General features: G+C 38.9%; 1 protein-coding gene and 1 long non-coding RNA gene across 3 annotated transcripts in view; both read left to right on the top strand.

Annotated features, from left to right (window-relative positions):
• Positions 1 to 22,803, top strand: part of map4k3a (mitogen-activated protein kinase kinase kinase kinase 3a) — a 69,406-nt gene extending 46,603 nt beyond the window's left edge. For both annotated transcript variants that reach the window (XM_062448889.1, XM_062448888.1), the window contains 16 exons: positions 1,202 to 1,256; positions 1,480 to 1,663; positions 10,318 to 10,421; positions 10,818 to 10,859; positions 11,271 to 11,355; positions 11,892 to 11,971; positions 12,210 to 12,270; positions 12,564 to 12,681; positions 12,837 to 12,895; positions 13,281 to 13,384; positions 15,824 to 15,995; positions 16,435 to 16,503; positions 19,717 to 19,809; positions 19,948 to 20,018; positions 20,209 to 20,264; positions 20,968 to 22,803. In XM_062448889.1, the coding sequence (XP_062304873.1) occupies positions 1,202 to 1,256; positions 1,480 to 1,663; positions 10,318 to 10,421; positions 10,818 to 10,859; positions 11,271 to 11,355; positions 11,892 to 11,971; positions 12,210 to 12,270; positions 12,564 to 12,681; positions 12,837 to 12,895; positions 13,281 to 13,384; positions 15,824 to 15,995; positions 16,435 to 16,503; positions 19,717 to 19,809; positions 19,948 to 20,018; positions 20,209 to 20,264; positions 20,968 to 21,055 (1,441 nt within the window). In that variant the 3' untranslated portion in view covers positions 21,056 to 22,803. The remainder of the gene's footprint in view (positions 1 to 1,201; positions 1,257 to 1,479; positions 1,664 to 10,317; positions 10,422 to 10,817; positions 10,860 to 11,270; positions 11,356 to 11,891; positions 11,972 to 12,209; positions 12,271 to 12,563; positions 12,682 to 12,836; positions 12,896 to 13,280; positions 13,385 to 15,823; positions 15,996 to 16,434; positions 16,504 to 19,716; positions 19,810 to 19,947; positions 20,019 to 20,208; positions 20,265 to 20,967) is intronic.
• A 418-nt stretch (positions 22,804 to 23,221) lies between these two features.
• LOC134008726 (uncharacterized) lies at positions 23,222 to 24,856 on the top strand. Its single transcript, XR_009928178.1, has 2 exons — positions 23,222 to 23,388; positions 24,154 to 24,856. It is a non-coding gene; the product is annotated as an uncharacterized LOC134008726 (long non-coding RNA).
• The last annotated feature ends 800 nt before the right edge of the window (positions 24,857 to 25,656 follow it).

Genomic DNA, 25,656 nt, shown 5'->3' with positions numbered 1-25,656 from the left:
CAATATTTTGAACAACATTTTAAATTAAACTGAAATTCACTTAACAGATTTATTTCCAAAACATTAAACATTTTCAATAATTTTCTTTGTTGTACATACAATTTAGTTATTTAGTTATAATTTCTGTGAATGCAATGAATACACGCATGACACAGGTGCAGAGTAGGTCGCATGCTGGTTGCTCAACCAATAGGATCAAACAGAAGTCATATTGTAAAAATATTGCCATAACTCTGCAATACATATTGTAAACATTTTGTATTGCAATATATTGTTCCACAATATATTGTTACACCCCTAATTTCTATGCAACAAATGTTTGGTCAAAGTTATGGTTAGTGGATGTAGTTTAACATCATATTTTGTTAAGAAATCATCTTTAGGTGAACGCTGTGTAAAAGCATTTTTTGGGGGGGTTTTAACCATAAACGGGGGTCTTATTGTAATGTCTCTGTCAATGTTAAAAACAACTATCTTTTCACAGAAGCTACAGGAGGCCAATGTGACATCTGAACATGCTTAACATATTTGTTTGTCATTCCAAATCCATTCCTAGCAGTGTCAAGGAATTCCATCGCCCTAGATTCTCTGGCCCACTTCCTTTTCAACAAAAAAATGACTAGAATACAAAAATCAATCTAAACCCTGTCGTCTGTTCCCCTCTGCCCCAGTCACATACCAAACCCCCTCTTCCAGATTTTTTTTTTTTTTTTGTACTTAACAACAAAAAAACAATATATATATATATATATGAACATTTAGGCTGCATAAGTAGTCCTCGTTTGCACCAACATGAAAAGGCTCCAGAGGAAATTATTCCGGGTAGGCATTCAAATTTGACCCGTGTCATATTTGGAAAAGGAAAGGCAGTTTCTTCAACTGATGTTACCTTTTGACTACACACACTGATCAGTCTGTCTTCTATTCTACCTTTCCACATCAGGAACATTCTATTGCATGCATTTTTCTTTCTTTGCATGTTGAGACTATTTCGCAAAGTACTTTTTTGAGAGAACTGTTCTTTTTATTGTCCAGCAAGCTTATCTGTGAAAACAGGCCTATTCAGCCTGAACAGTCATTAGCACTCACATGTATACATTTTCTCTGTCTTCATTGCTTGCCATCAATTAGCACAAAAGTATTTGGGACAACAAGTGTATTTTTTGTTTCTTAAAATACACCTTTACTTTCACCCTCTCAGCTCTAAGGGCTCAACCATGCGACCCAAAGTGCCTCCACCGCCTCCTCCAACCAAGGTAGGTTTGCCATCAACTTGTCACTCTATGCCGTTTTTCCAAACTAATGTGCTAAAAAGCTAATTGTACATTTTAAGAGCGGTGGGATTTTAATTTTGTAATTTTTCATCACACTGTCAGTTGTAATCATCACACTGTCAGTACTTAATTATACCTCAATTCAATAATGGCATCTTGACCCCTTAGCCTTATGTTCTTATTCAATGGTGTATCTTGCTCTCAGGAGAAGGCCATTCCCACCTCACTGGAAGACTCCCCAACCCACCAGGGCTCCCCCAGTGACCATGACAACCACCAAGGGACCATAAAGCGTTGCCCCATGTCGGAAAGCCCTGCCCGGTCAGCCACACATGGCCCTCCCAGACCGCCGCCCCCCAAACTCCCCCCACACAAGCTCAGCAGCTTAGGTAGGTGCTGAGTTTGCTCTGAAGAAGAAATTAGTGCTACTACACCCTGGGAGATGAAGGCACTTCCTGGAAGTGGTGATGTGACACATTGTAATCAAAGACCAATTATTAATCATACCATCAAAGCTGTTTAAAGATGGCATTCCGATGCTATGGCAAGTGCTTAGTGGCACATTGAAGCAAAAAAAACTGGGATATGGTCAGTGCCACGTTGAACTTTCGGCTTGTCCAGTCTTGCGCAGTGGAGTGGGTCGCCGTGCTCTTGCCTTAATGATTGGTCTGTGCCGTCATTGACGTAAGCAAAAAAAAAAATGGGATGCTAGTTTCCCTATTTTGGATTTGTGTAAAACTTTCAGGTTTTCAAATATTCTATGAAACAGCAATTGTTTTGAGACAGTTTCAAGAATAGAAAACAAATATTGGAGAAACTAGTTTTGGATTTAATACATTTTTGCCAAAATGGAAATGAAATCAAAATCCACCAGGGCCTTCAAGCTGAGGACACACGCAGAAAAACTAATTAATAAACTAGAGAGGGTACAATTTCTGGGGAAATTGTAGGGTGTGCTTGCTTGCGTCAGTTGCACAGGGGGGTCCGTTTTTTAATGACATTTTTACAACTGATATTTCTGTATATTTTATATAAAAATGCATTATTATTATTATTATTATTATTTATAAAGATTATAGATTTAAAAGCATTTTTTTTTTTTGCTGCTCATTTACAACTCAAAATACGAGTGAAGTGTAGAATGAAATAGATGTCTTCTCATTTCCCCTGAAAGAGGCAGCCTCATAGTTGAATCAAAACGAATAAATTTGGCAGACCGGTGTAAAAAATTGACCTAATCTCTATGACTTAAACGTCCTTTTAAGTTTTTCCCTTCTCGTGATATTTTCAGGCATATAGCCTACTCATATTGCATTCATTCATTAATAAAGAACCCCCTTTGAAGATTATTCTACGACGTTACCGACAGTAGAAGATGGAATCGCGATTCAAACAGTACCATCTGCTAACTGAAAATATGCCCCCAAAAACGTAAATAAGCTTGACATTTATTTAGTGGAAAATCGCTTTCATGAAAAGCTCACTGGTAGCGATCATTAAGTAACAACAGTAACAACGCAAAGTGCGCTATCCCTGTGTGGAGAAGCTGCCCCGGTAAATTGTACTACTACAGTACAGTAGACTACTGCTGTGTTCGTCTTGGTAGCGATTGCGTTGGTTGAATTGGATTTAACGTTCCGTTGTACGGTTTAGGCTGAAATTAATTATTTTCATGAACAGATTGACAAAGTTTAGGCTGTGGCAATGAAGTTAAGGTTAATAGTTAGATAGACTTTTGATTTAAGTAAGGGGAGTGCCGAACATGTTCTGTCGCCGTTTGACTTCCTACAGCTGTGTAGATGTTTTTGTAGTGTCTAGCGTAGGCTACTGTACAGCGTTGCAGTGAGCAACACTGGTTTGAAACCACAGGTAATGATAATTTCACCCACAAATCGTTTACTTGTAATGTAATGTCATAATAAATCCTACAACGAAAATGTATTTGTGAGGAATGTTTATTTTAACGATTGAAACAGATGCATCATAGACCACTGTAGTATGTGTTGCCCGGGCAACAGAGGCTAATGTCATGATGTAATGCTTCGGTGAAATAGTAGACTACCGTTTCCGAAAGTAGATGTGGGCCTACTTCCTTAATAATATCAGCTAATATTGTACATTACATTTCACAATTGTGTTTCAGATCACAATGTAAAATGAGTAAATAGTTATCACCCTGGCCTTTTTGCTTGTGGCGTTTCTGCAGCTGACTTGCAGTAAAGCTATAGTTAGCCTAGCTATCCCCCAAGTTAACAGATGCGAAACGAATGTTCTGCTACAGGTAGTCACGTGTGTTTTCGTGACGCAGTGACGTTTGTAACGTCAGTGACTGTGGCTAGCAAATTAGCCACCGTTAGCTTCACTTTTTGCCACAAAAACTTAATTTGAGCCTAAACCATGCAACGGAACGTAAATAAAAATACAAGCAACTCAATCGCTACCAAGACGAAACTTCTGACACCTAGGTTGTTTATGTAGGCCAAATATTGACGAAGATTTGGGGGGCAAAAAGAAATAAAAACTAGAAAAGGCTGTTCCTGCGAAACAGCAGTGAGAATGCTGAAAACCTGAATGGGGATAGCTGACCATGCTAAAAAAGCTGAAAATAGTGAAAATTTAGTAGAAAGTTATAAGCTGAAGCTTCAAAGCAACCGAAAGGTATTTTTGAAAGGGGCTGGAGCAGCATTCCAACAATGATTTGAAAGGATTTACCATTACTTTTAAAGGGAGAATAATTTGCACGAAAACCTTAATATTTTAAAAAGTATAAAAGTGAGAAATGAGAAAATACCCGCAAGCTGAAAGCTAAATGAATTTCAAAAATGTGTGAGTCACACAAAAGAGGCAGTGTGGAAGCTGAACTGCATCATCTAACAAAGCTAAGAGCTAAAATAGCCTACAATGCGGGAGAAGCTGAAAGCTGAACTGTTAAACAGAAGAAGTAGGCTAGCTAGTCGTAACAAGAATATTATCGTTTTAACAGCTGAAATTATAGTTGGGATAGTAATAGCAGTAGCAGATGTAGCCTACCATTGAGTGCGTTTACTCGGCTTTCTTAGCGCGAGTACCCCGCGCTGAAGGCAGAGAATAACAAAAATGTAGCTAGAATCCACACCTCAAACAAGTTAACCTAGACGCAAAACTGTACGTCCAATCCCAAAAATAAGGATATTTTCCGAGACCCAAGACTCTGCCGAAACCAGAGATATTCTTTATATGTCTGAGCAGTCAGAAATACGACTCTACCTGCAGTTTCAAAAACGTGTTCCTTCTGCGTGTTTGTTTGGTTGCCACGGCGATGGAGCAGCTGTGATCGCTAACGAGCTGGGCAGAGAAAATAACTAATGTAGCTAGAATCCACACCTCAAACAAGTTAACCTAGACGCAAAACTATACGTCCAATCCAAAAAATAAGGATATTTTCCGAGACCCAAGACTCTGCCGAAACCAGAGATGTCCTTTATATGTCTGTGCGGTCAGAAATACGACTCTATCGGCAGTTTCAAAATCTTGTTTCTTTTGCTTTCTCTGACGAATTTTACCCACCTCTCCATTGAAGTTAGTGAGAGAATTTGAAAGGCTGCTCTCGCTTCAAGGCTCATAGCTGAAAATCTGTAAATGTGAGATCTTTAGTAGTTACATTGGCTGAAAGAGGACAATTTTTCCTACATTTTAAGGTATCACTTGTTTCTGTAAGTTAAACTATATGAACGTTAGAGGAATTTGTTTGCCAATTTAGTTGAATATCAGAAAAAGAGCAGCCAGCAGTGTGCCACTCTGCTTGCTGCAGAAGGAGCAAACATTTTAATGTATTTCAAAATTGGCTGAATATTTGAAAAAGCTGAATCATTTGGGAATAGCTGAATGTCTTGTGAACATTTTAAAGGTTGAATGGTGTCTCTAGCTGAAAGTATGCTGAAGTAGTTACGTTTGAAAGAGGAGGAAGCTTTTTAATGATTTGAAAGGATTTACCATTACTTTTAATGGGAGAATAATTTGCACAAAAACCTTAATGTCTTAAAAAGTATAAAAGTGAGAAATACCAAAAGTCATAGCCAACATCTCCTGAAGGAGCTGAACGTTTTTATACAAAAATTGTAGGAATCGGTTAAAGTATGCAGAACTACTTAAAGGCCAAAAAACGGCGGAAGAACTAAGAAGTTGATATAATAACTAGAAAGGCATTTCCTGCTGAAAATGCGTTGGAATGCTGAAAGATTAAATTATTTTTCTTAACCTTTTCATGTTCCTGTTAAATTTGCCTGAAAACGCCTAAACAGCATACCCAAAGTAAATTGGAAGCTGTTCTTGAACCATTTGGAGTACATGCATGTAAATGATCTCTTTTGAAAGCTGACACTCTGAAGTTATGTCCCCTGTTGTCAGGACCCCTGTCAGTCCTTCTAGTGTTGAGTAATAGAAGCTTGAACACAAGGAAAGTGAAAATTTCTATTTCCGCCTAGATTTTGTTTTGAAAACAGAGGCCTGAAGAGGCCTAGAGGTGGTAGGTATTATCTGGAAGACTAAATTGGACCACAGGTTGAAGCCTTACCCAATTCAAATCAAAAGTCAAACATAATACCACAATATATTCATATTTGACACATGTTTTTATAAGAGTACATCCAGGAATTTTCTAAAAGGGTCTTTTGGAGACTCCAAAATGACCCTTTGTAACCAAGGTCAAGGTCAAATAAAAAGGTATTATTTTTCATAATTGTTATCTCTGGCCCATCTCTGGTACTTAGAAATATCATATATAATAGCTAAATCCCTAATTAGTAATACTGAAACACAAAAACTGAAGCATGAACACATTGGAGTGCTTTATCTGATTCCAAGGATTGGCGCACAAAGAACACTGATTCTGTCAACCATATTGCGCAATCGACTGTTATTTTGAAGGCTCCACAGACGCATACAAATGAGGTATTGGCATTTTCAGCTAGCTGTCAGCTACAAGGCTAACGAGCTAATTTCAGAGCCAGTCGAAGCCAGTTCGAGAAATTTGTTTAGAACGAGTGTGGGGGGGGGGGGCGGGGGGGGGCAGGACGCACAGACCTAGTTGGCTTTAGAGGGCTGTCAACGGGGCATGGAAGCTCCTATTGGGTCGAACAAGGTGTCAATCAAAAGGGGAGGGTTCAACGGACATTTTGAGACCTTCATTTTGTAAATACTCCGTTGATAAATCGGAGAAAATAACACTTTTATGTGAACAAGTTGTTTCTTCCGTCGGCTAACTTGCATAATGAAACAAAGGATAATGGCTATTCATGAACGTAAAACATTGTATTTGGACGAATTACTTTACATGGTTAGATACTTTGAACCCTTGGGACTTACGCAGATCAAGTTTTGATGGCATGATTTGCACACCTGGACCTATTTGAACAACTTAGGGTGAGTACAACTTTTTTCTTTGGCATTGTTGAAGGAATGTTCACCGGAAAAAGACGTTGACTTTGCTTGCTATTGCGACTTGATCTTGAATTGGTTTATTTCAATGGAAGCACAAGAATCGTAGCTTTCCAACGATGTATAACATGTGTAGCGTCTAAAAAATATATTTTTTAGAATTTAGTGCGTCGTAACTGAGGAAGGGGGAGGCAGCATTTTTGTCTCGCGGGCGAAACAGGAGCGTAAACAGGTTAAATTGCAGAAAATACAGAAATGAGAAAATACCCGCAAGCTGAAATGAATGTCAAAAATGTGTGAGTCACACAAAAGAGGCAGTGTGGAAACTGAACTGCATCATCTAACAACGCTAAGAGCTGAAATACAATGCGGGAGAAGCTGAAAGCTGAACTGTTAAACAGAAGAAGTAGGCCTAGGCTAGCTAGTCATAAAAAGAATATTATAGTCTTAACAGCTGAAATTATAGTTGGGATAGTAATAGCAGTAGCAGATGTGTGCATTGAGTGTGTTTACTCGGCTTTCTTAGTAGGATTCAATGTGCTGATTGAATGAAACATACAGCAGTAGGGCCGATACAGGAAGACACGGCGACACTTTGTTGCTGAAGGATGATGGTGCAAGTTTTGTCCGTGGAGCATACAACGATTAATAAAAAGAATCATGTAGACGCGCATATTGAGTAATCGCATAACTAATTACACATGTAAACGGAGTAATCGTATGGCATAAACCGACAATTGCTAGTAATCGGGTTTCTCATGGTCAAGTAAACGCACTCAGTGGCGTAGTAGAATAAAACAGTTCCATTAGCAATAGTAGTAAAGGAGATATTAGCAGCACCTGCAGAGTCACCTCTTGTAAATTGTATTAGGTTGAAATACTATCAAACTCTGTCTTGTGACTCCACTAATCAGCTAATACCAATCACCTGCGTGAGACTGAGTGGTGCGTGTCTGTCGTTGCCACGGTGATGGTGCAGCTATGATTGCTAACGCGCTGAGGGGAGAGAATAACAGAAATGTAGCTAGAATCCACACCTCAAACAAGTTAACCTAGACGCAAAACTATACGTCCAATTCAAAAAATAAGGATATTTTCCGAGACCCAAGACTCTGCCGAAACCAGAGATGTCCTTTATATTTCTGTGCGGTCAGAAATACGACTCTACCGGCAGTTTCAAAATCTTGTTCTTTTTGCTTTCTCTGACGATTTTGCCACCAGATTTGCATTGGTCTCTATGGGGCGAGAGTTGGACTTTGTCTCACTTTCGTGGGGCTCTGAACAAATGTGTACGTCTGTTGGATTCAACAGACAACTGTCTACGACCAGCACAAAATTAGCTATCTATTGATCCAAAAATGAAGCATGAAGAGCGAAAATTGTGGCAATGCTGGCAAACTAGAAATATTTTTTCAACGACATCCGAAGCTGCCCTCCACTCTAAGCGTTTCAGTCTGCACTCTAGGGTTTCACGTACACACCCATGTAAATCTCAGAAACGGCTTGAAAAAGTCATGAAACAATCAGTGATATTGAAAAAAGTTGAATAGATATCAAAAAGCTGAATTATTTAAAATAGTTTAGGGTTTTGTCAACATTTTAAAGTTTAAATGGTGGCTCTAGCTGAAAGATTGAGGAAGAAGAAGGATTTGGAAGTTGAAGGATTTGGAAGTTGAAGAAGTTTAAAGAAGTTTGAGAGGATTTGAAAGAAAACTCCATTGGAAACCCATGTTAAAAATATTATGAATATTGATTTATATTAATTCAAGCATAAGAGGTACAAAGCTGAAAAGTCATAGCACCCATGGCCTGAAACTGCTGAATTTTTTGATAGCTGAACGGTTTTAATAGCTGAAGATTTGAAGGCGCTGAAAGGTGTCTTGGAAGAAATAGAAGAAGTTGAATAAAGATTCAAAGAACAATACTTGGAATGCTGAAGCAGCATTCCAACAATAAAGAGAAACATGAAAACAAATGTGAGAAAAAAATAGTGAGAATGCTTGACAGCATTCTCACAATAATAATATATATGTGAGAGAACAAAGGTTGTGCCCTTGCCGAAGGCAAAGCACACCCAATTAGGATCTGTGTTTGAATTATCCCTACAAACTAAACTATTCTTGCTGCTAAATCGCTCGAGTCTCATTCTGTGATACAGTCTAGTTTGGGGGAAAGGGTAAATTGTTCTTTAAATGTAATTTAATCTGGGGCAGTGCAGTCAACCATGAATACCTTTGGCATAATGAATTTTCTTAATGCTTTGCTAACAAAAAAACAGCGTAAAGGTGCCTTCTAACTGAGTTATTTGAACTCATACAATGTTAACAAAAATTGAAGAATCAGGGTTCCCGCGGGGTCTTAAAAAGTCTAAAATTCGGAACTTTAAATTTAAGACCTTAAAACGTCTTAAAAACGGCCAGATTTTCATCCGAGGTCTTAAATTTCATTTAGTCAGGTGTAAAAAAGGTTTTACCCTCGTTCATTTCTAGAACTGCTGGCCGCAGAAAGTTATGACAAAGAAGCAAAAGTATTGAGTCGCAGCCTACAAAGCGGAGCTCTACAAACGAAACCAGCAGAACACTGCCCTCAGAACGTTGGTTCGGTGTGTTGTAGTTCTTTCTGGGGGATATTGGTGTTGGTATGTACACGGTGATAAAACTACAAAAACCTGTTATAAATGCAATACCTGCCCGCGAAATACGTCTGCGCTTCCTCAGAGTTTGTTAAAGTTCGGCTACGTGTGGAAAATGGGAAAGTGTACTTTCAACGAGACATGGCTAGATCACAGCGGTTTCCGCTGTTGGTTACAAGCGGTACCCAGCTCCAGGGCTCGCTGCAAACTTTGCCCAAAAAATATTCAAAAATGACTAATGTGATTGTTTTATCTGTAAATTAAATTTATGATTTTTCAATGACTGAATTCATTGAAATAAATTGTTTTTTTCAGAATGTCTTTGATTTGAATATTTTTTGGGGTAATGCGTCGTGTAGGTCTTAAATTTCAATCTTTATGGTCTTAAAATGTCTTTAAAAGGTCTTAAATTTGACTTACTGAAACCTGCAAGAACCCACACACACACAAACAAGTTAATTGTGTCAGTCTTTTCCGAAGGCATCAACCGATCGTACCCAAGCGTTTTGCGATTCTATTTATAGTCCGGGGGGCAGCGGTTGTTTAGGCATGCGATAATGTCACACACCCACTCTGCCACATCATGAGTCACCATGTACAACAGCCCTGGTCATTATCACTTCCACCTCAAGTAGTCTGACCGCCAGCTTCTCCTCACTGCTGAATCCACATTCTATATTATCTGTACTGCCTACAGTTTCCATGTGGCCCTTGTGCTTAATTAAATTTATATATATATATATATATATATATATATATATATATATATATATATATATGAAACTTAATCAATGTGGTAAATTGTAATAAATCTGTACTCTGCATCTGACTTGACTAAATGTAGGTTAAAGACAACACATTAGTATTTTAACTGTTAAATTTCGTTTAGTTGAATGTTGTCCATTGTAGTTATTGTATTTTGTCCATTGTAAGAACTAGAGCCCATTTTACATTGTGACAGCCAAGTTCTTAAATAAACAAATCCTTTTCCGACAGGCAATGGAGTTAGTTCGACAGACGTGAGCAGTGATGCTGGGGCCGAAAAGCAGTCTACTACGCCCCCTAGTGGTACTACAAGGAAAGACAGGAAAGAAATTCCGGTAACAAAGATACAAGGAAATTGTTAACTCAGTTTGTTTGCTTATAAGTATTTAGACCCCATATCTAGCTATATCTAGTTTTTTTTTCCAATATAAATATTAATTGAGGACTGCTTTGGCCTTTTGGAGTTCATGGTCTTTCTCACTTATCTGAAAAGAGAATATTTAAATCTAGCCAAGAGCTAAAAACTGAAAAGGAGGCCTTCTATGTTTACCTAATTATATTTACTTATTAATCAGTGACATTCATTAAATATTGACCATTTGCATTTATTCAAAATGTTATCATTTTCTGATAGAGTGCGATGTGTCCGTGTATGTGAGTGAGAAAGATTGCCACTATTATTAGTCACTGTTTGGCAACCTGGTGTTAATGACGTCATTTCTTTTCATAAGAAACCTATCAGTAACGGCCTCCCCCCCACCCCGAAAGTCCATGTAAGTCCATAATCACAACCATATTCATACACAGTGCTTTGGTCTGACTGGAAGTCCTAATACTAAAGTTATTTTTCAGTAAAACTTCCAGGGACTAGTCAATTTTGTCTCAGTGTAATTTAATCAACTTTCTACTTACAGAAAAACTAAAAGACAGTAAACAGTTTCAAATAACTTCTACTGGTCTGTGACTTACTGCATAAACTATAAATATGACCTTCAGATTTAATGTATTCATGTCATTGGAACATTGGTTTGACACGAGTCAAAGTCACGAGTTGAACAACTGAATGTACTATTAAGTAACTATAAAATGTTTTCTTATATTTTGACATGGAACAATAGACACATGCATTAAATATAATGTTCAATTTTGATTATAATTTAATTATAATTGTTTTTGTGCCTCAGATGGGTGCTTGTTTCTCAAAAGTCTTCAATGGCTGTCCTCTCAAAATACACTGTGCTGCATCCTGGATCAATCCCGATACAAGAGGTTTGGCCTTACATCTGTGATACACCAAGTAACCATGTATAGGCTCACCAGTGGTTAGGATTGGTTGCAATGTAGTTCAATTAAGGATTTGATTACTAATTTTACAGTTGCTTGATGGTATCTCAATTACATTTAAAACTGTATTAAAAAGAACCTTTTGGCCTTTTTGTGGTGTAGTAAACTAGTTAAAACTATTATTTAAATGTATTTCCCACAAAACTTAAACAAAGGCAACGTTTTGCTTAACAATTTTAAGTACATTTTAGCTACCAAGTGTAGCCAATGTCTTCAGGGGCACATTATTTTGTAATAGTGTTTTCCAACAAGATTATATTTAATATCCAGACTTAAATGTGGTCTGTTTTAGCTGCCTCTATCATATTACATTACAGATATGGCAATTGTCCATGTCTGGTAGTTTTATTGAAGTGTCTACTTTTTTATGGATGTATGTCTTTGGATGGTGTAGCTTAGTGCAGCTCATATTTGACAAAGTGAAATGTTTGTATTATTTGTCTTTTATTTGCCTGTTTCAGACCAGTATCTCATATTTGGAGCAGAAGAGGGCATTTACACGTTAAATCTGAATGAGCTGCATGAAAATTGTATGGAGCAGGTACGCTTAACAATCTTCCCTTTGTAAATGTGTGTTTAATGCAGTAGTATTTGTTAAATCTCTGACATTATACATACCCATATGGCACAATTTAGAAGAGGATTTAGCCTAGAAAATACGATATAATTAGAAAGGAGGTTTGTATTCAGACCGAGAACAATTAACTATGTTGATGTGCACCACTGAACTTGTATCCATTTTTATTAAATACCTGTATATAAACTTTTATTTTCCTTAGCTGTTTCCCCGAAGGTGTACGTGGGTTTACGTCATGAGTAATAGTTTACTCTCCATATCTGGTAAGGGTGCACAACATTATAGTCATTTTATTCACTCATAAATTATTTACTACTTTATTACTATTATTCCAGTTAGTGTCACCAAGACATAACATATCCTGTGCACTAACTGTCACAGTTGAAGCTACTAGAAGCCAGTTATCATAAAGAATATACAGAAGTTGATAGCTCAAATGTGTCCACGCACGCTTAGAGTCGAACTTTCCTGTGAATTATGACTGATATTCCTGTAAAGACTTACAATATTTACCTACCAGGAATATACAGTTTTTCATCCCTGAATAATTTCTCAGGAAAAGCCTCCCAGCTGTACTGCCACAACCTGGCAGGTCTGTTTGAGCATGCTCGGCAGATGCAGAAGCTACCTGTGGCCATTCCTACGCACAGGCTCCCTGATAAAATCATTCCAAGGTAAAAAGATGTCAGAGTCCTTTGAAAATTTCCTGTTCAAATAAGTATCTTTTACTTTGTGTTACTCTCTAAAATACAACTGAAGTGAGCCACTGTCTGTGAAAACTTCTCACTATTCTGATTTCTTAGTAATTTGACCTCAATCATGATTTTAGGAAGTTTTCCATCTCCAATAAGATTCCTGACACTAAAGGGTGTCAAAAATGTTGTGTTGGTAAGTAAGACATAGTCTCCCATCTCTCCTGCTCATGTTTTTGGTCTCTGCCTTTGGTCTCCATTTGCCTGTCAGGAAGTTCAACCCTTTAATAAACTCGTAACAGTTTTTTTGATACATTTTGGGACTCCTTAAATGTGCAAAGTACTTATAGGCCATTATAATTGTACTTTCAGCAATAGTCAGTCTATCAGCCTTTTTTGTAAGAATGACATGGCACAAAAAGCTTTGCTTGCAAAACCAATATCCAGGTGGTAGCCTTTTTGGCAGAGGACAACCTATTATTGATACTTCTCATTGATAATCATTACAAAAAGGAAGGTGCTGTTTCAAAAGGATTGATAATGTCTCACAATGTCTAATTATACTTGTTCTTCACCCCCAGTGAGGAATCCCTACACGGGCCATAAGTACTTGTGTGGAGCATTTCAGTCAAGTGTGGTCCTTTTGGAGTGGGTGGAGCCCATGCAGAAGTTCATGCTTGTCAAGGTAACACCCAACCCATCCATAAGTTATATAGCAAGCAAGTGTTGCTAAGATCATATTTGCTCCCAGTATTTTACATCAACAAGGTTTGTACTCATTTCACTCCAATAAACAAAGTTTTACCCAGTACAGTTCAAGTAGGTTTATTCGAAATAATACTAAACATTTATGGGTAAATACTATGTTGTCAGCATTCATACTTAGACACACATTTTACTACTAGTCACACATGTTTGCATGGAAGGCTGCTTAACCTCATGAACTTAAGAATAGCATTTTGTAGTCAGAGGCAAAACAAGGTTGGGTCACTGAACACAGGAATGAATCTTGTACAATTGATTTTACAATTGTACAATTATTTTCTAAATACTCAAAGATGCTTCACAGAATGAACATGGTAAAATCAGGCTTTTTAAATAAAAGGCAAGTAAGTAGTTAAAAACTAAAGGAATCATGAAATGGAGGGAAGGGAGAGCGGTTACCTGGTAAACGCAAGTTATTAAAGGTGGTTGAGGGCCAGTTTGAAAGATGGAAGACAAGTTTGCCTGTCGATTGTGGTTGGGCATTATAGAAGGACGGTGTGGCACCTGAAAAGGCCCTATCACCCCAGATCTGGAGCTTGGTCCTGGTGGGTTTTAGTGCGGTAGCAGGCCTGAGGTAGGGGTGTAGTGAAGGACGAAGTCAGAGAGGTAGGGAGGGGCCAGGCTATTGTAGGTGGTAAGGAGTATTTCAAGGTGAATCCTGTATTTAACCAGGAACCAGTGGAGTTTGTAGAGGACAGGGTGGATGTTATCTCAGTAGTGGGTGAAGGTGAGCATAGTCATAGTTTTTTTTTTTTTTGATAAAGGCTTCCCTACAACAAAGCCAAAATAATTTGGACTGAAAGCAATTTAATTTAGTCATTACATAACTGAAAAATAACAATTTTCCCCCTTGTGTCCTGTAGTGTCTGTGTTGCCTATTGCAGTGGTCTTCAACCCTGGTCCTCAGGGCCCACTGTCCTGCATGTTTTAGATCAGGGGTGGGGAACGTCCGGCCATACGGTCCGCAAAATCATTTGGTCCGGCCCGCCATGGCACTGCAGGAACCATATTATTAGGTGCATTACTTGTTGGCAGCAGCACTATTTTAATATGTGGAAGAGGACCGTGGAGGCGCGCAGCGTTGCGTACCAATGTACCAAAAAAAATTGCTCGCGCGCTCTGCGCACTCGCATTAAGTGTGGAATTCCTTTCTAGCAAATCAAACCCAGAATACGTTGTTGGTTTGGGCTAAGCCCCGAATGTTAAAAACGTATGGCTCCGCGCCTGATTAACACTCAGATCGATAAGCAGTCTCAAAAATTGTAGCAATATAAAAAATAATACGATCCCTTTCCGTAATCATGATACCCCCCCAAGAAATGTTCGATGCACCCCTAGTCAAAGCAGGCTGCATCCGTGCCAGCTAACATCACAAACCTCACCAAAGAGAAGCAGTTCCAGCCATCACATTAGGGGTGAGTTAATTAGATGTTTGACCAAATATAGCAGGCACATTTTTCAGTTGATAATTCTGTACGGCCCCCGAATGATTTTATAAATATCCAAATGGCCCTTGGCAGAAAAAAGGTTCCCCACCCCTGTTTTAGATGTTTCCATGCTCCTATACACCTGATTCAAATGAATGGTTGTTATCAGGCTTCTGCTGAGCTTCATAATGATTAATTTGAATCAAGTGTGTTGGAGCAGGGAAACATAAAACATGCAGGACAGTTGGCCCTGAGGACCACGGTTGAAGACCACTGGCGGCCTGTTGGACGTTTTAGAGATGACTTCATGTAGACATGACAGATTAAAATTCATATACACTTCCTCTTAAAGTCTGTCCACTAATTTTAATACTCTCTTTCTGAATGAATTAGCTAGGGTTGGGAATGTTTTGGTACATCACGATTCGATTATTGGGGTCACGAATCGATAAAAAAATCGATTCACAATTTTTTAAATCCCACCAAAAATTGTTTACATTTGTGAATCGATATGATTCGCTATAAGACTGAATCGCGATTCAAATGTGAATAGTTTTTTTCCCCCAACCCTAGAATTAGCTTCCTCTTCCCTCTTCCTGGTATGAAATGAGTTTTTCCTGTATAGTCAACTGTAAGCTAACACTGCACTTCCTTACATTGGTTTGGGATTGTTATTGCTGCCTATCATTAGCAACAACATAAAACCCTATGTAGTATTCATAGTGTCCAATTTTTAGCGCAGTTTAAAACATATATCTAAATGGGCTGGATAAATCTGGCCTAGGCCTGTGCTAGGGTCAGGCTCTACTTTTGACGTGAGCATTGAAACCTTTTCAGATACACATTAGCTTTGCATGCTAACAAGAGCTTCCTCTTACAATGTGAATGCTAATGTCTATGCTAAGTTGCTAAAAGGCTGCCATGTCCCTCAGAACATCGAATTCCACCTGCCCTGCCCACTTGAGGTGTTTGAGATGTTGGTGGTGCCGGAGCACCCGTACCCCCTCATCTGTATGGGTGTCAGCAAGGGTGCAGAGTTCAACCAAGTGGTGTGTTTTGAAACCCTGGACCCGAACTCCACTTCTCCTTGGTTTGATGAATCTGGTAAGATTTACAGGGGGAAATCATACTGTCCATTTGATTCTTTATAAATACCAGGAAATTAATTCTTTCTTGAAAATACCCCTCAAACATATGCAGCAATATATATGGGAATAAAATAAATGCTTCTATAAAACGGGTACAGCAATACAGAAAACAGTATGTTATAAATGAATATTAAATTGTTCATTTGGCTTTTGGAAAAATGTGACGCAATTGTCAACGCAGCTTAATTGGTACAGTGTCAACTATGCTGTCATGGCGTTACCATTCAAGCATGGAAAAAACAAACTTTTTCCCACAAGGACATCATCATCATATTTGTAATTACAACATGGATGGGGAGGTGTGTGGCCTCCACTACAATAGAAGATGTGATCATGACAAAGTAAAATGGCATACAGTGTACAGTAACTCAAAAGCAGTTTTGTGTTTGTTCTAGACAATCCACAGACCTGTGTTATCCACGTGACTCAGCTGGAACGAGACACCATTTTGGTCTGCCTGGATCGTAAGTTCCATTAAATCAAGATGCAATGTAGAGAATTAATATCAGATAAGACGTTTGACTTACACAGCACTTTCTACCCAGCATTAAGCATTCAGAAACTGTTGTTCTGGGTGTAACGCACGCACCCACATGGGTAACCCCTTTATGTGAACTGTCATGCATTCCAATAACTGCTATGTTGTTATGTCATGTCTATGGATGGCTCTGTATGTGTTACAACCTCCCCCATCCCGTAATGTTGAACGCAGTGCCCATTGTGTGCTTCAGTTTCACACACAATTAACGGCTGGGTAGGCAATATTGTTGAGATTAACTTCACATTCTGATAGCAACCAATAAATCTAAAGGTTTGACAGTAAAATGTAATCAATCCGATATCTGTTGGAGTCACAAGACTAATGTACACGACCAATAGTTAAGGTTGGACTGGCACTAATGATTTGTCGGCATTCAGAACCAATGCAATGATTGGACGGGCTTATTTGTCTGCAGGGACATTGGCACCCGCCCACCCGCCAAAAGCGGGTAAAATTCGGCTTTGGCGGGTAAAGCAGTCAGTCTTACTAGTAAGGCTGAACGATTAATTGCATTCACGATTATATCGCGATGTGAAAAAACGAGATTTTGTAATCGCAAAGGCTGCGATTTTACTTTGGTGCACGTTACACTTTACCTTCACCTGTACGATGGCCTCAGGCTCAACAGAACCTGACACTACAGACACTGCCAATTTTGCCTTTAAAAAAGATGCTGCACAGTGTCAAGTATGGTGCAAAACCTCCCTGGCTAACGTTGCTACCTCACAGGGCAACACCAACAACCTAATTCGGCCCTAAAAAAACCCCACAAAGCCATGTACGATGCATAGCTAAAATGCTGAACACCAGTGTGTCAAATAAGCCAAATAACACCCGACAGGATCACTGATCAAAATGTTTCAAAGCCTAACTCCATATTCATGCACAAAATTACTCAAGCAGTAACAGCGTTCATCTCGAACGATATGATGCCCCTCTGTGACGCACATACAGTAGGATCGCTATGTCTGTCAGTGCCATTATGTTTCTGTTAGGCTACTGACTGGATCAGAAATGTTCAGACAGTGTTTCTTTTTCTTTTAAGATTTAACCTTTAGATGCGTGAGTTCTAAATATTTCCGACGGCCCCCACAGCGCAAGTTTTTTTCCAAAACGGTAGCTAGCTAGCTTTAGTTAAGAAAGTGCAAAGCACATTTGATTCATTTTCGAAGAGGTTTCTGAACTTTATGTTGCTGACTGGAGATCAGTAGTATATATCTATATTTATTCATAATAACTCATATAATAATCGCATATTTAAAAAGCGCAATCCACATGTCACATGTCATATGTTTATGACAGTGACTTTAAATACTGAGTGTCGTAATACAAACACTTGTTTTTATATTTCAGATTTTCTGTGATTTGTTACTGACTCTTACATTAATGTTTACACCAGGCTTATTTGACAATGCTTTATGTTATTATTACATGTTTACAAGGCTGGAAAAATCAGTCAATATACTACTGTGATTCAAGTAGGTAAATAAAATTTGTATTCATATTAAGTCACGCATCACCTAATTTCATCATAAGTTTATTTTGAATATAATATTGTGAAAGGTCATACTATACAGTTATTCGGCCGTCTCTGTTGAATATTACAGAACATAAAAATTAAAATAAATAATCGCAGAAATAATCGCAAATGCAATATTGGTAACAAATAATCGCAATTATCATTTTTTCCAAAATCGTTCAGCCCTACTTACTAGCCACTTTGGCGGGTGGAATTCTATATATCGCTCTATATATATATTTTATTGTAGTATTCTCAAAACACATCTAAAATAACAAACTAATTGAACAGGGTTCTCAAGCCCAGTGGCGGTTCTAGACAAATTTAACTCGGGGGGCCAAGGTGGGGCCAGTGTTTAATCAGAGGCACATTAAATAACGGAAACAAATTATATTTAAATATTAAATACTATATTTAGATTTACATTAAAATCATACAAACATTTATTTTCTACATAGAGTTTCAATTGAAAGAATGAAATGGGGCCATCAAAAAAGAGAAATTAAATACAGTAGGACAAGGCTGCAAAATGTGGGCATAGACCCCTGAAAAAAAAATATATATATATTATTCAGTCAGTTCAGGGGGGGCCACATTTTTACAGGGGCCCTGGCCCCTGTAGGCCCCCGTGTAGAACCGCCACTGCTCAAGCCTCACGCATTGACCGTGAGACAGACACACATTTCAACCAGCACGTATCGTTTCCCACTGTTAAACAGTCTCGGCCTCCGTACATTCGTTACTAAGCAACATAGACGCACAAACACACGCTTTAAAACCTGAGGACCCTTCTCAGTGCAAGGCAAGGATGTGGCGGCACATAGCAGGTGTAGGAAAACCCGGAGAGCATAAACAAAACAGAAAAACGCTTGAAACCAAAAATGAAGAGTGACAGAAAAAGAAAAGACTGTTCAACAAAAAGTGGAGGTCCAGTCGAGAATGGCTGGTTTATGATCCAGCCAAGAACATAATGTGAAAAGGTTAAGAGGGTCTCTTTTGTAGTTGGGACAAGCAATTTAAAAGTGGAAACAATAAAGCACCATGAAATTTCCGTTGGCCATGTGAAAAGCATTGCGACAAAACGGATGAAGACGGCTGATTCGCTACAGTTATGCAATGAGCTACTCTTTATGTCTTTGTCTTAATCAGTTGCATATGTTAAGGAGCTTTACACACTTATAAGAGCTGAAGATTTGGTGACTGTACATATAGCCTACATTTTATGTAGTCTTGATTTAGGTGTTTCCAATGGTCATTTACATTTGAAAGGAATATAAAACTAGTTCTTCAAGTAAATTGTAGCAAACCGTAATCATCTTTATCAAATAAAACTTAATTTCCCAACAACAATTGTGGCTAATGAAATTGCTGAGTGGCTAGTAACTTTGGAAAACCACTAGCCACAGTGGCTGGTGAGCAAAATCTTTTATGTCAAGCATTGTTTGTCTGTCTACCTACCTCCGGCAGTCGTCAGGCATGTTTATGTGTTTTGGGGGAGTGGCTTCGAAGGGAGGGGGCGGGACATTTTGGTTTGAATCCTTTCAAACGTGAGCTAAAATTGCTAGGTTTGCAAAGATTGCCTATCCTGACATTAATATTTGCACCTCCCACCCTTAGGGTGCATTAAGATTGTGAATCTGCAGGGGAGGTTGAAGTCCAGCAGGAAACTCTCAGCCGAACTGACGTTTAATTTCCAGATTGAGGCAATAGGTAATTATCCTTGACCGCTGTTGTTGAAATTCATTTTCACTTGTTACCTTTATTTACACCTACAGTGCTAATATCGTCCAACACACATGCACAAGTGGTGAGATTATTTTAATTAATAAACATTTGTTCTTTTCATAGTTTGTCTTCAAGACAGTGTTCTGGCATTTTGGAGGCATGGTATGCAGGGGCGCAGCTTCAAATCCAATGAGGTAAAGACTTGTCAGTGAGATACTTAGTGAATGCTTACGATATGAATCCGCTTGAGAAAGGAGCAAAATCCAGAATGGGGTCACCTTTACTGAAAATGAAACCACTTTTATTCTACCTTGAAACAGTTTATTATTAACATTAATTTGTTCATTAACAATCAAATCCTGTCTATATTCCACTCTCGCTCAGATTACGCAAGAGATCTCAGACAACACAAGAATGTTCCGGCTTCTTGGATCAGACAGGTGAGATGATCTGGAAGATAAATAGAAAGTTGTTTTGGCCAAAAGAAGCTATATAGCTTCAATGCCAAAACTTGAATTGACTGTTTCACAATTTTGTTGCACTTCTCGAAGTGATTAAGGTTATACCCCTTGTAAAACAAGTATGCCACGCTTTCTAGATGAAAAAGAACAATGAGGAAGTGAGTCACTTAAACTCCTGTTTAGTGCCTGCAGGCATATTGAGAATAAGTCATTTGGTGGAAGTGTGCATTCAGAATAAAAGAATAGAATAGAATATCTTTATTTGTCATTGCACAAGTACAAAGAAATTGAGGTAGCAGCTCTCAGACTCAATGCAGTTGAAAAGTATAAAACAAAAAATATAGACTGTACTATACAGATTTACACTATAAATACTCAGCTTAAGTAAAAACAAGTAAAAACACAAGACATATTACACAACAGAGAGACAAATACAGGTCAGTTTTGTGCATTGTTAATTGCTATCATAGCTCTGGGATAGAAGCTGTTTCTCGGCCTGTCTGTTTTATTCCTGTGCCTGAAAACAGGCACAGGAATAAAACAGACAAGCGTAGAATAAGCGTAGAAATGAGTTTCTCAACTGATGCTTTCATCAATTGAATTGGTTTATGATGGATTCTGTTGTTGCATTGTGAAACTAAACTGCATATATAAGTAGCTTTATCTGATCTTGTGTTATCAGGGTGGTGGTGCTGGAAAGCAGACCTACGGACCACCCCACAGAACACAGCAACCTCTATATCTTAGCGGGCCATGAGAACAGTTACTGAAGTGGAATGTGCAACACTTGGATGGGAACAAGGACAGGAGTCAAACCCCATATGAAGTGATTTCTTTTTTTTAACTACACGTGAAGTTGCTTTTTTCTGCAAGGTAATGCTGTTGCTGCTGTTGTAGAAGAGTAATCAGGACTGGTTTAGACGGTAGTTAAACTACATTGTGATTTAATTTTGAAATCAATTTGTAATATGGTTGAGCATTTAAGGCAGTGTTGGGAACAATCTATAATGCAAGAACAAAACCGCTCAACCTTACATAGCAATAAAGTTACTAAGCAATAAAAAAAGTGTACACTTGAGCAGAGCAATATCAGCAACTTTATGGAATGTGTGGATAATTAATTAATTATTGAAACATTTCCTGACCCCACACTCCATAGTAAAGGAGTTGACCTTGAGTTGACCTTGATTCAAATTGTTTTATTGTAATTTTTTTATTTGTTTGTAGGTGACTACAATAACCAACCTGTGAACCAAGTATAGTGATAGCATGTGCCATTTAGCCAACTTGTCTTTTTCAGAGACTGTCAGATCCCTATAGATTGCGTAATATTCCACACAGACAGATGCCATGCTTCAGATTTGATTGTCTTCTGATGGGTTAATGTCAATTTTCCAGACGCTCTCAGATCTTGATCAATGTCTGGAATATGAGGCTTAGTAAGATGTGATTCGATCATGGAGATGAAATGTTTCAAAGAAGAGAATGGCTAGACTGAGAAGTGAAGTGAAACAGAGCTTGGAGAATGAGACAGTGTGGATTTCCAGACTTACAGACCTAGAATTTACTGCAAACGTTGTCGTCGTCCCCCCACACACACGCACCTCTATCCTAAGAATAGCATGTTACATCACGCACTAAGTGCTTGACAGAAGTGTATGTATTTAATGTAAATAGAATATTTAGGCTGTACACTGACCATGTACTGTAGATATTCTAGCATATGTTGTACAGCTGTGCCCTTGCTTGACATTTGTCAAAAACTGCTGCCTAAGGTTTGCGGGGTACTGCCTCAAAGGGCTTTTTTGAGTCATTCAAACCAACAAAAGTAGTTTGGACCACAAAGTGCAAACTGTTGGTCCATCATTCATCAGATGCATTTCTTTGTTTTTATTTGTTTTATGTTGAACCACCTTCTTTAAATTAAGCCATATAGAGATATGTTATTTGCTTTTTACGCTGTTTTATTTCAGATCTTGTATGATTTATATTCCCCTTGCTCAGACATGCACTGGCTATAAAATCTGCACGTAGTAGCTTAATAAACATGGTATGTATCCATACAGTACATTTAGGCTATAAGTAAATTATACTAATAAAAGCATCATGCAGGAGTGCATAGGCTGCGTTACATTTGACATATTGCTAGAAACAGAAACATAACCTGTTATGTGAAATCGAAGCAATAGAATACACTACATGTTTTAGAAATAATACCAACCTGTTACACAAAATACAATTACAAATCAGTTACACGTATGAAAAACACAACTTATGTTTTATCATATTGAGGTGTTCCGGGTTGAATATTTGCCATAGTTCATGTGCCACTTACTGTTAATGTTTTTCTGTTACGTTTCATGCTGGAAACAAGGTGGGAATACTTTTGGCCAAATTCATTTTTACAGTTTATTGTTCCTTTTCCCCCCAAATGACCATAATGTAGGTCTTTTCATTGTCTGTTTCCATATTGATTCATTGTAAATAATGTACAATAAAAATTTTGGTTTACAAACTACTGAGCCTCCAGCCTTGCAATAACCATCTTTCTAATAATGCGGTGTGTGTGTACAAATTAGAATGGGTTTAATTTCCCACGATCAGCTCAAGATCCGGGCACAAGTTCATATTCTGCATGTGTCCTCTTTATAACCCAACGGCGTGCAGTGTCACGATTGTATGGAAGGCCAAAAGGACAAGTATTAGGACGTCTCCGTGTGTCAACCACGCGTAATTGACGCCGACTTCTATGGAAGGCCAAAAGGACAAGTATTAGGACGTCTCCGTGTGTCAACCACGCGTAATTGACGCCGACTTTGCATGCAAAGACGGCGTCCATTACGCCGACAAGTCTGCGTCTTTTTCGCCTCAAATTGAACCGTGTCACGTGACACGTTCAAAGCACGCGTTTATTTAGACGCGTGCTTTTAACGTGTCACAAAGCACGCGTCTAAATAAACGCGTGCTTTTTTGAGACGTGTCTATCAAACCACACGAAATTAACGCCTGGTTTGGCTCAATCAGCGTCTGGTTTTCCAAAATTAAAGTCTGCTTGCTTGAATCTCCAATGGGAAATTACGGCAACAATTGTAACATCTAATACGTAAGTAAAGTAGGTCTTAGAATGCTCGTGCGAGCATTGATAGCATGATATAACAATTGGTGCAGAGACAAATAAATGCAGTAATATCAGGCTGGCTGGCTGTCTGTCTGGCTTGGAGCTTTGTGAACTTCCCTTGCACTGCGATTGCGTTGCCTCAGTATTGTGCGCAAACTTAGTTGGTGGCAATATACAACTGTTGTTAGGCTAATCTTCAAGTCAAGTGTATTTTATTGTCATTTTCAATTGCATATGGTTGTACATAATAAAAACAAAACAGAGTTTCAAGTTCAAGTCTTTTAATGTCAGATGCACAGACCAACACAGGGTCAGACTGCACTGAAATTCTTAGGACAAGACAACGCAAAGCAACCTGGCATAACATGACATATAAGTACTCAGAACAAGTGTACACCTATGACAAGCTAACATATAATAAACCTCCTAAATAAATTCAAAATAAACACTAAACCTATTCCCCCAGGACCATGATGCCATATAAAACAACATATAACAGTAATTGGTGCCAGTGCAAACGTATGTAGCCTACAGTTACAGGCCAGTATGTTCAGTGACAGGACAATATGTACAGTGATTGGAGGTAGCAGTTATGAAAGTTCTCGTGCCAATATATTGTGATGCCAATTTGTTGAGCGGTCATCTTCCTTGTATAGACCTAGAAAAGTGAAATACACAGCCAAGGTGACAGAAATAAAGGTTCGTCGGCTGTCCTTCACATTCACACACTGTTGTCTTTATACTTAACAGATCATCTATGATGTCCCAAAGGCCCAACTCCTTCTCAGGTCACCTTCTGGCAGCAACCATGCAGCTGGATTTCACTGTGCAACCAGGCCTACCCAAGCTGCTGCTGCTGGGCCCAGGGTTGATTGTAATGGCACACTGGGACTTGCAGATGACCTGAAATACATATTTTTCTTTCTGCTGTGTAAGATGTAGGCCTACTGCTTTTAACTTGAGTCGAACGCTATTAAACCCTCCCATGGTCAGCAAACACTAGCCATTGCTCTACTTCAGAAAGGATACTGTTCACTGCTGTATGAGTCAATAGGACATTACCTGAATGACTTGTAGTGATCGGGAGGTTATGCCTGTGCTGATGATGGTATAAACCATGTTAGATTGTTGGCTCTGTGCATTGTTTGGGTCTCCTCTCTCTGTGTTCTGCTTCTGTGTCTTTGGTTCTGTTGCAGGATGGCAGGCAGGTAGAGGAGCTGTGATTGCTGCAAGGGCACACCTGTGACCTGTGCCTTGGTCCTTAATAAGCTGTGCCCTAACAAGCTGGGTCTCTCCATTACTAGCAGGAACATCATCACTGTTTGCTTTTTAGTGTGTAATGATTCTCTTCACTCTACACTTGCACTGATCCCACACCCATTCCATACACTTCTAATTTACCAACCATTTCTTTGTAAGCACTTTTTATTAAATAAATACATTGTTATCCTTATTACCGTGGCTTGTCACTTCCTGAAGTTCTTATCTAATCTTCCTATGAATCAAGTTATGACAGCATTAAACAAGCCCTGGTTGGCTACACACCTCATGTCGGGCTTATACAGATGTGTGTATTGGCACTGTATTGGATATTCAATTCTTCTGCCTCTTTCCATCTCCCTGGTCCTCCCCCAGCACCAGCAGCTCCCTGTCCCCCTGGTCCTCCCCCAGCACCAAGGGTGTGCCCAGAGGCCAACACCTGTGACATAACCCTGAGACTGCCCATACACACAACCCATGTACAGTTCAAACAGTACATGGAGTCTAGGATAATACAGTCACCCACCTTTGGGCAGGCATAATGTCACAGCCACAAACGTGACCCCGTTTTTGGTTTTGCCCTGCCCTACTGTGTCCGTGTCTACCATTGTCTTCACCTGTGTCTCATTCAGTGGTTTCAGTTCTTGTTTGTATTATCATGTCCACCTGTGTCTTGTTTGGTTCTGTGTATTTTAGGTTCCTGTTTTGTGTCCAGTCTTTGTCTTGTCCTTAACGTGAGTACCCTGTCCAGTGCCGGTCCTTCCTATAGGCGACATAGGCAGCCGCCTAGGGCAGCATGAAGAGGGGGTGCTGTTGATAAATCTTTCCTAGGGCGCCATATGTACTAGGACCGCTACTGACCCTGTCTGTTTCCCAATTAAAAGAATAAACCCTTTGTTTGAGGCAATGTCTGGCTACTCTCCTGCGTTTGGGTCCTACGCCACCACACACTGTAACACATAAGGCATATTTGAATTAATTAAAGACATCAAA

This window comes from Osmerus eperlanus, chromosome 22 (genome assembly GCF_963692335.1).
Source record: "Osmerus eperlanus chromosome 22, fOsmEpe2.1, whole genome shotgun sequence".
Lineage (NCBI taxonomy): Eukaryota > Metazoa > Chordata > Actinopteri > Osmeriformes > Osmeridae > Osmerus > Osmerus eperlanus.
The sequence above is the reverse complement of the archived record's forward strand: the minus strand, read 5'-3'. Positions and strand labels throughout refer to the sequence as shown.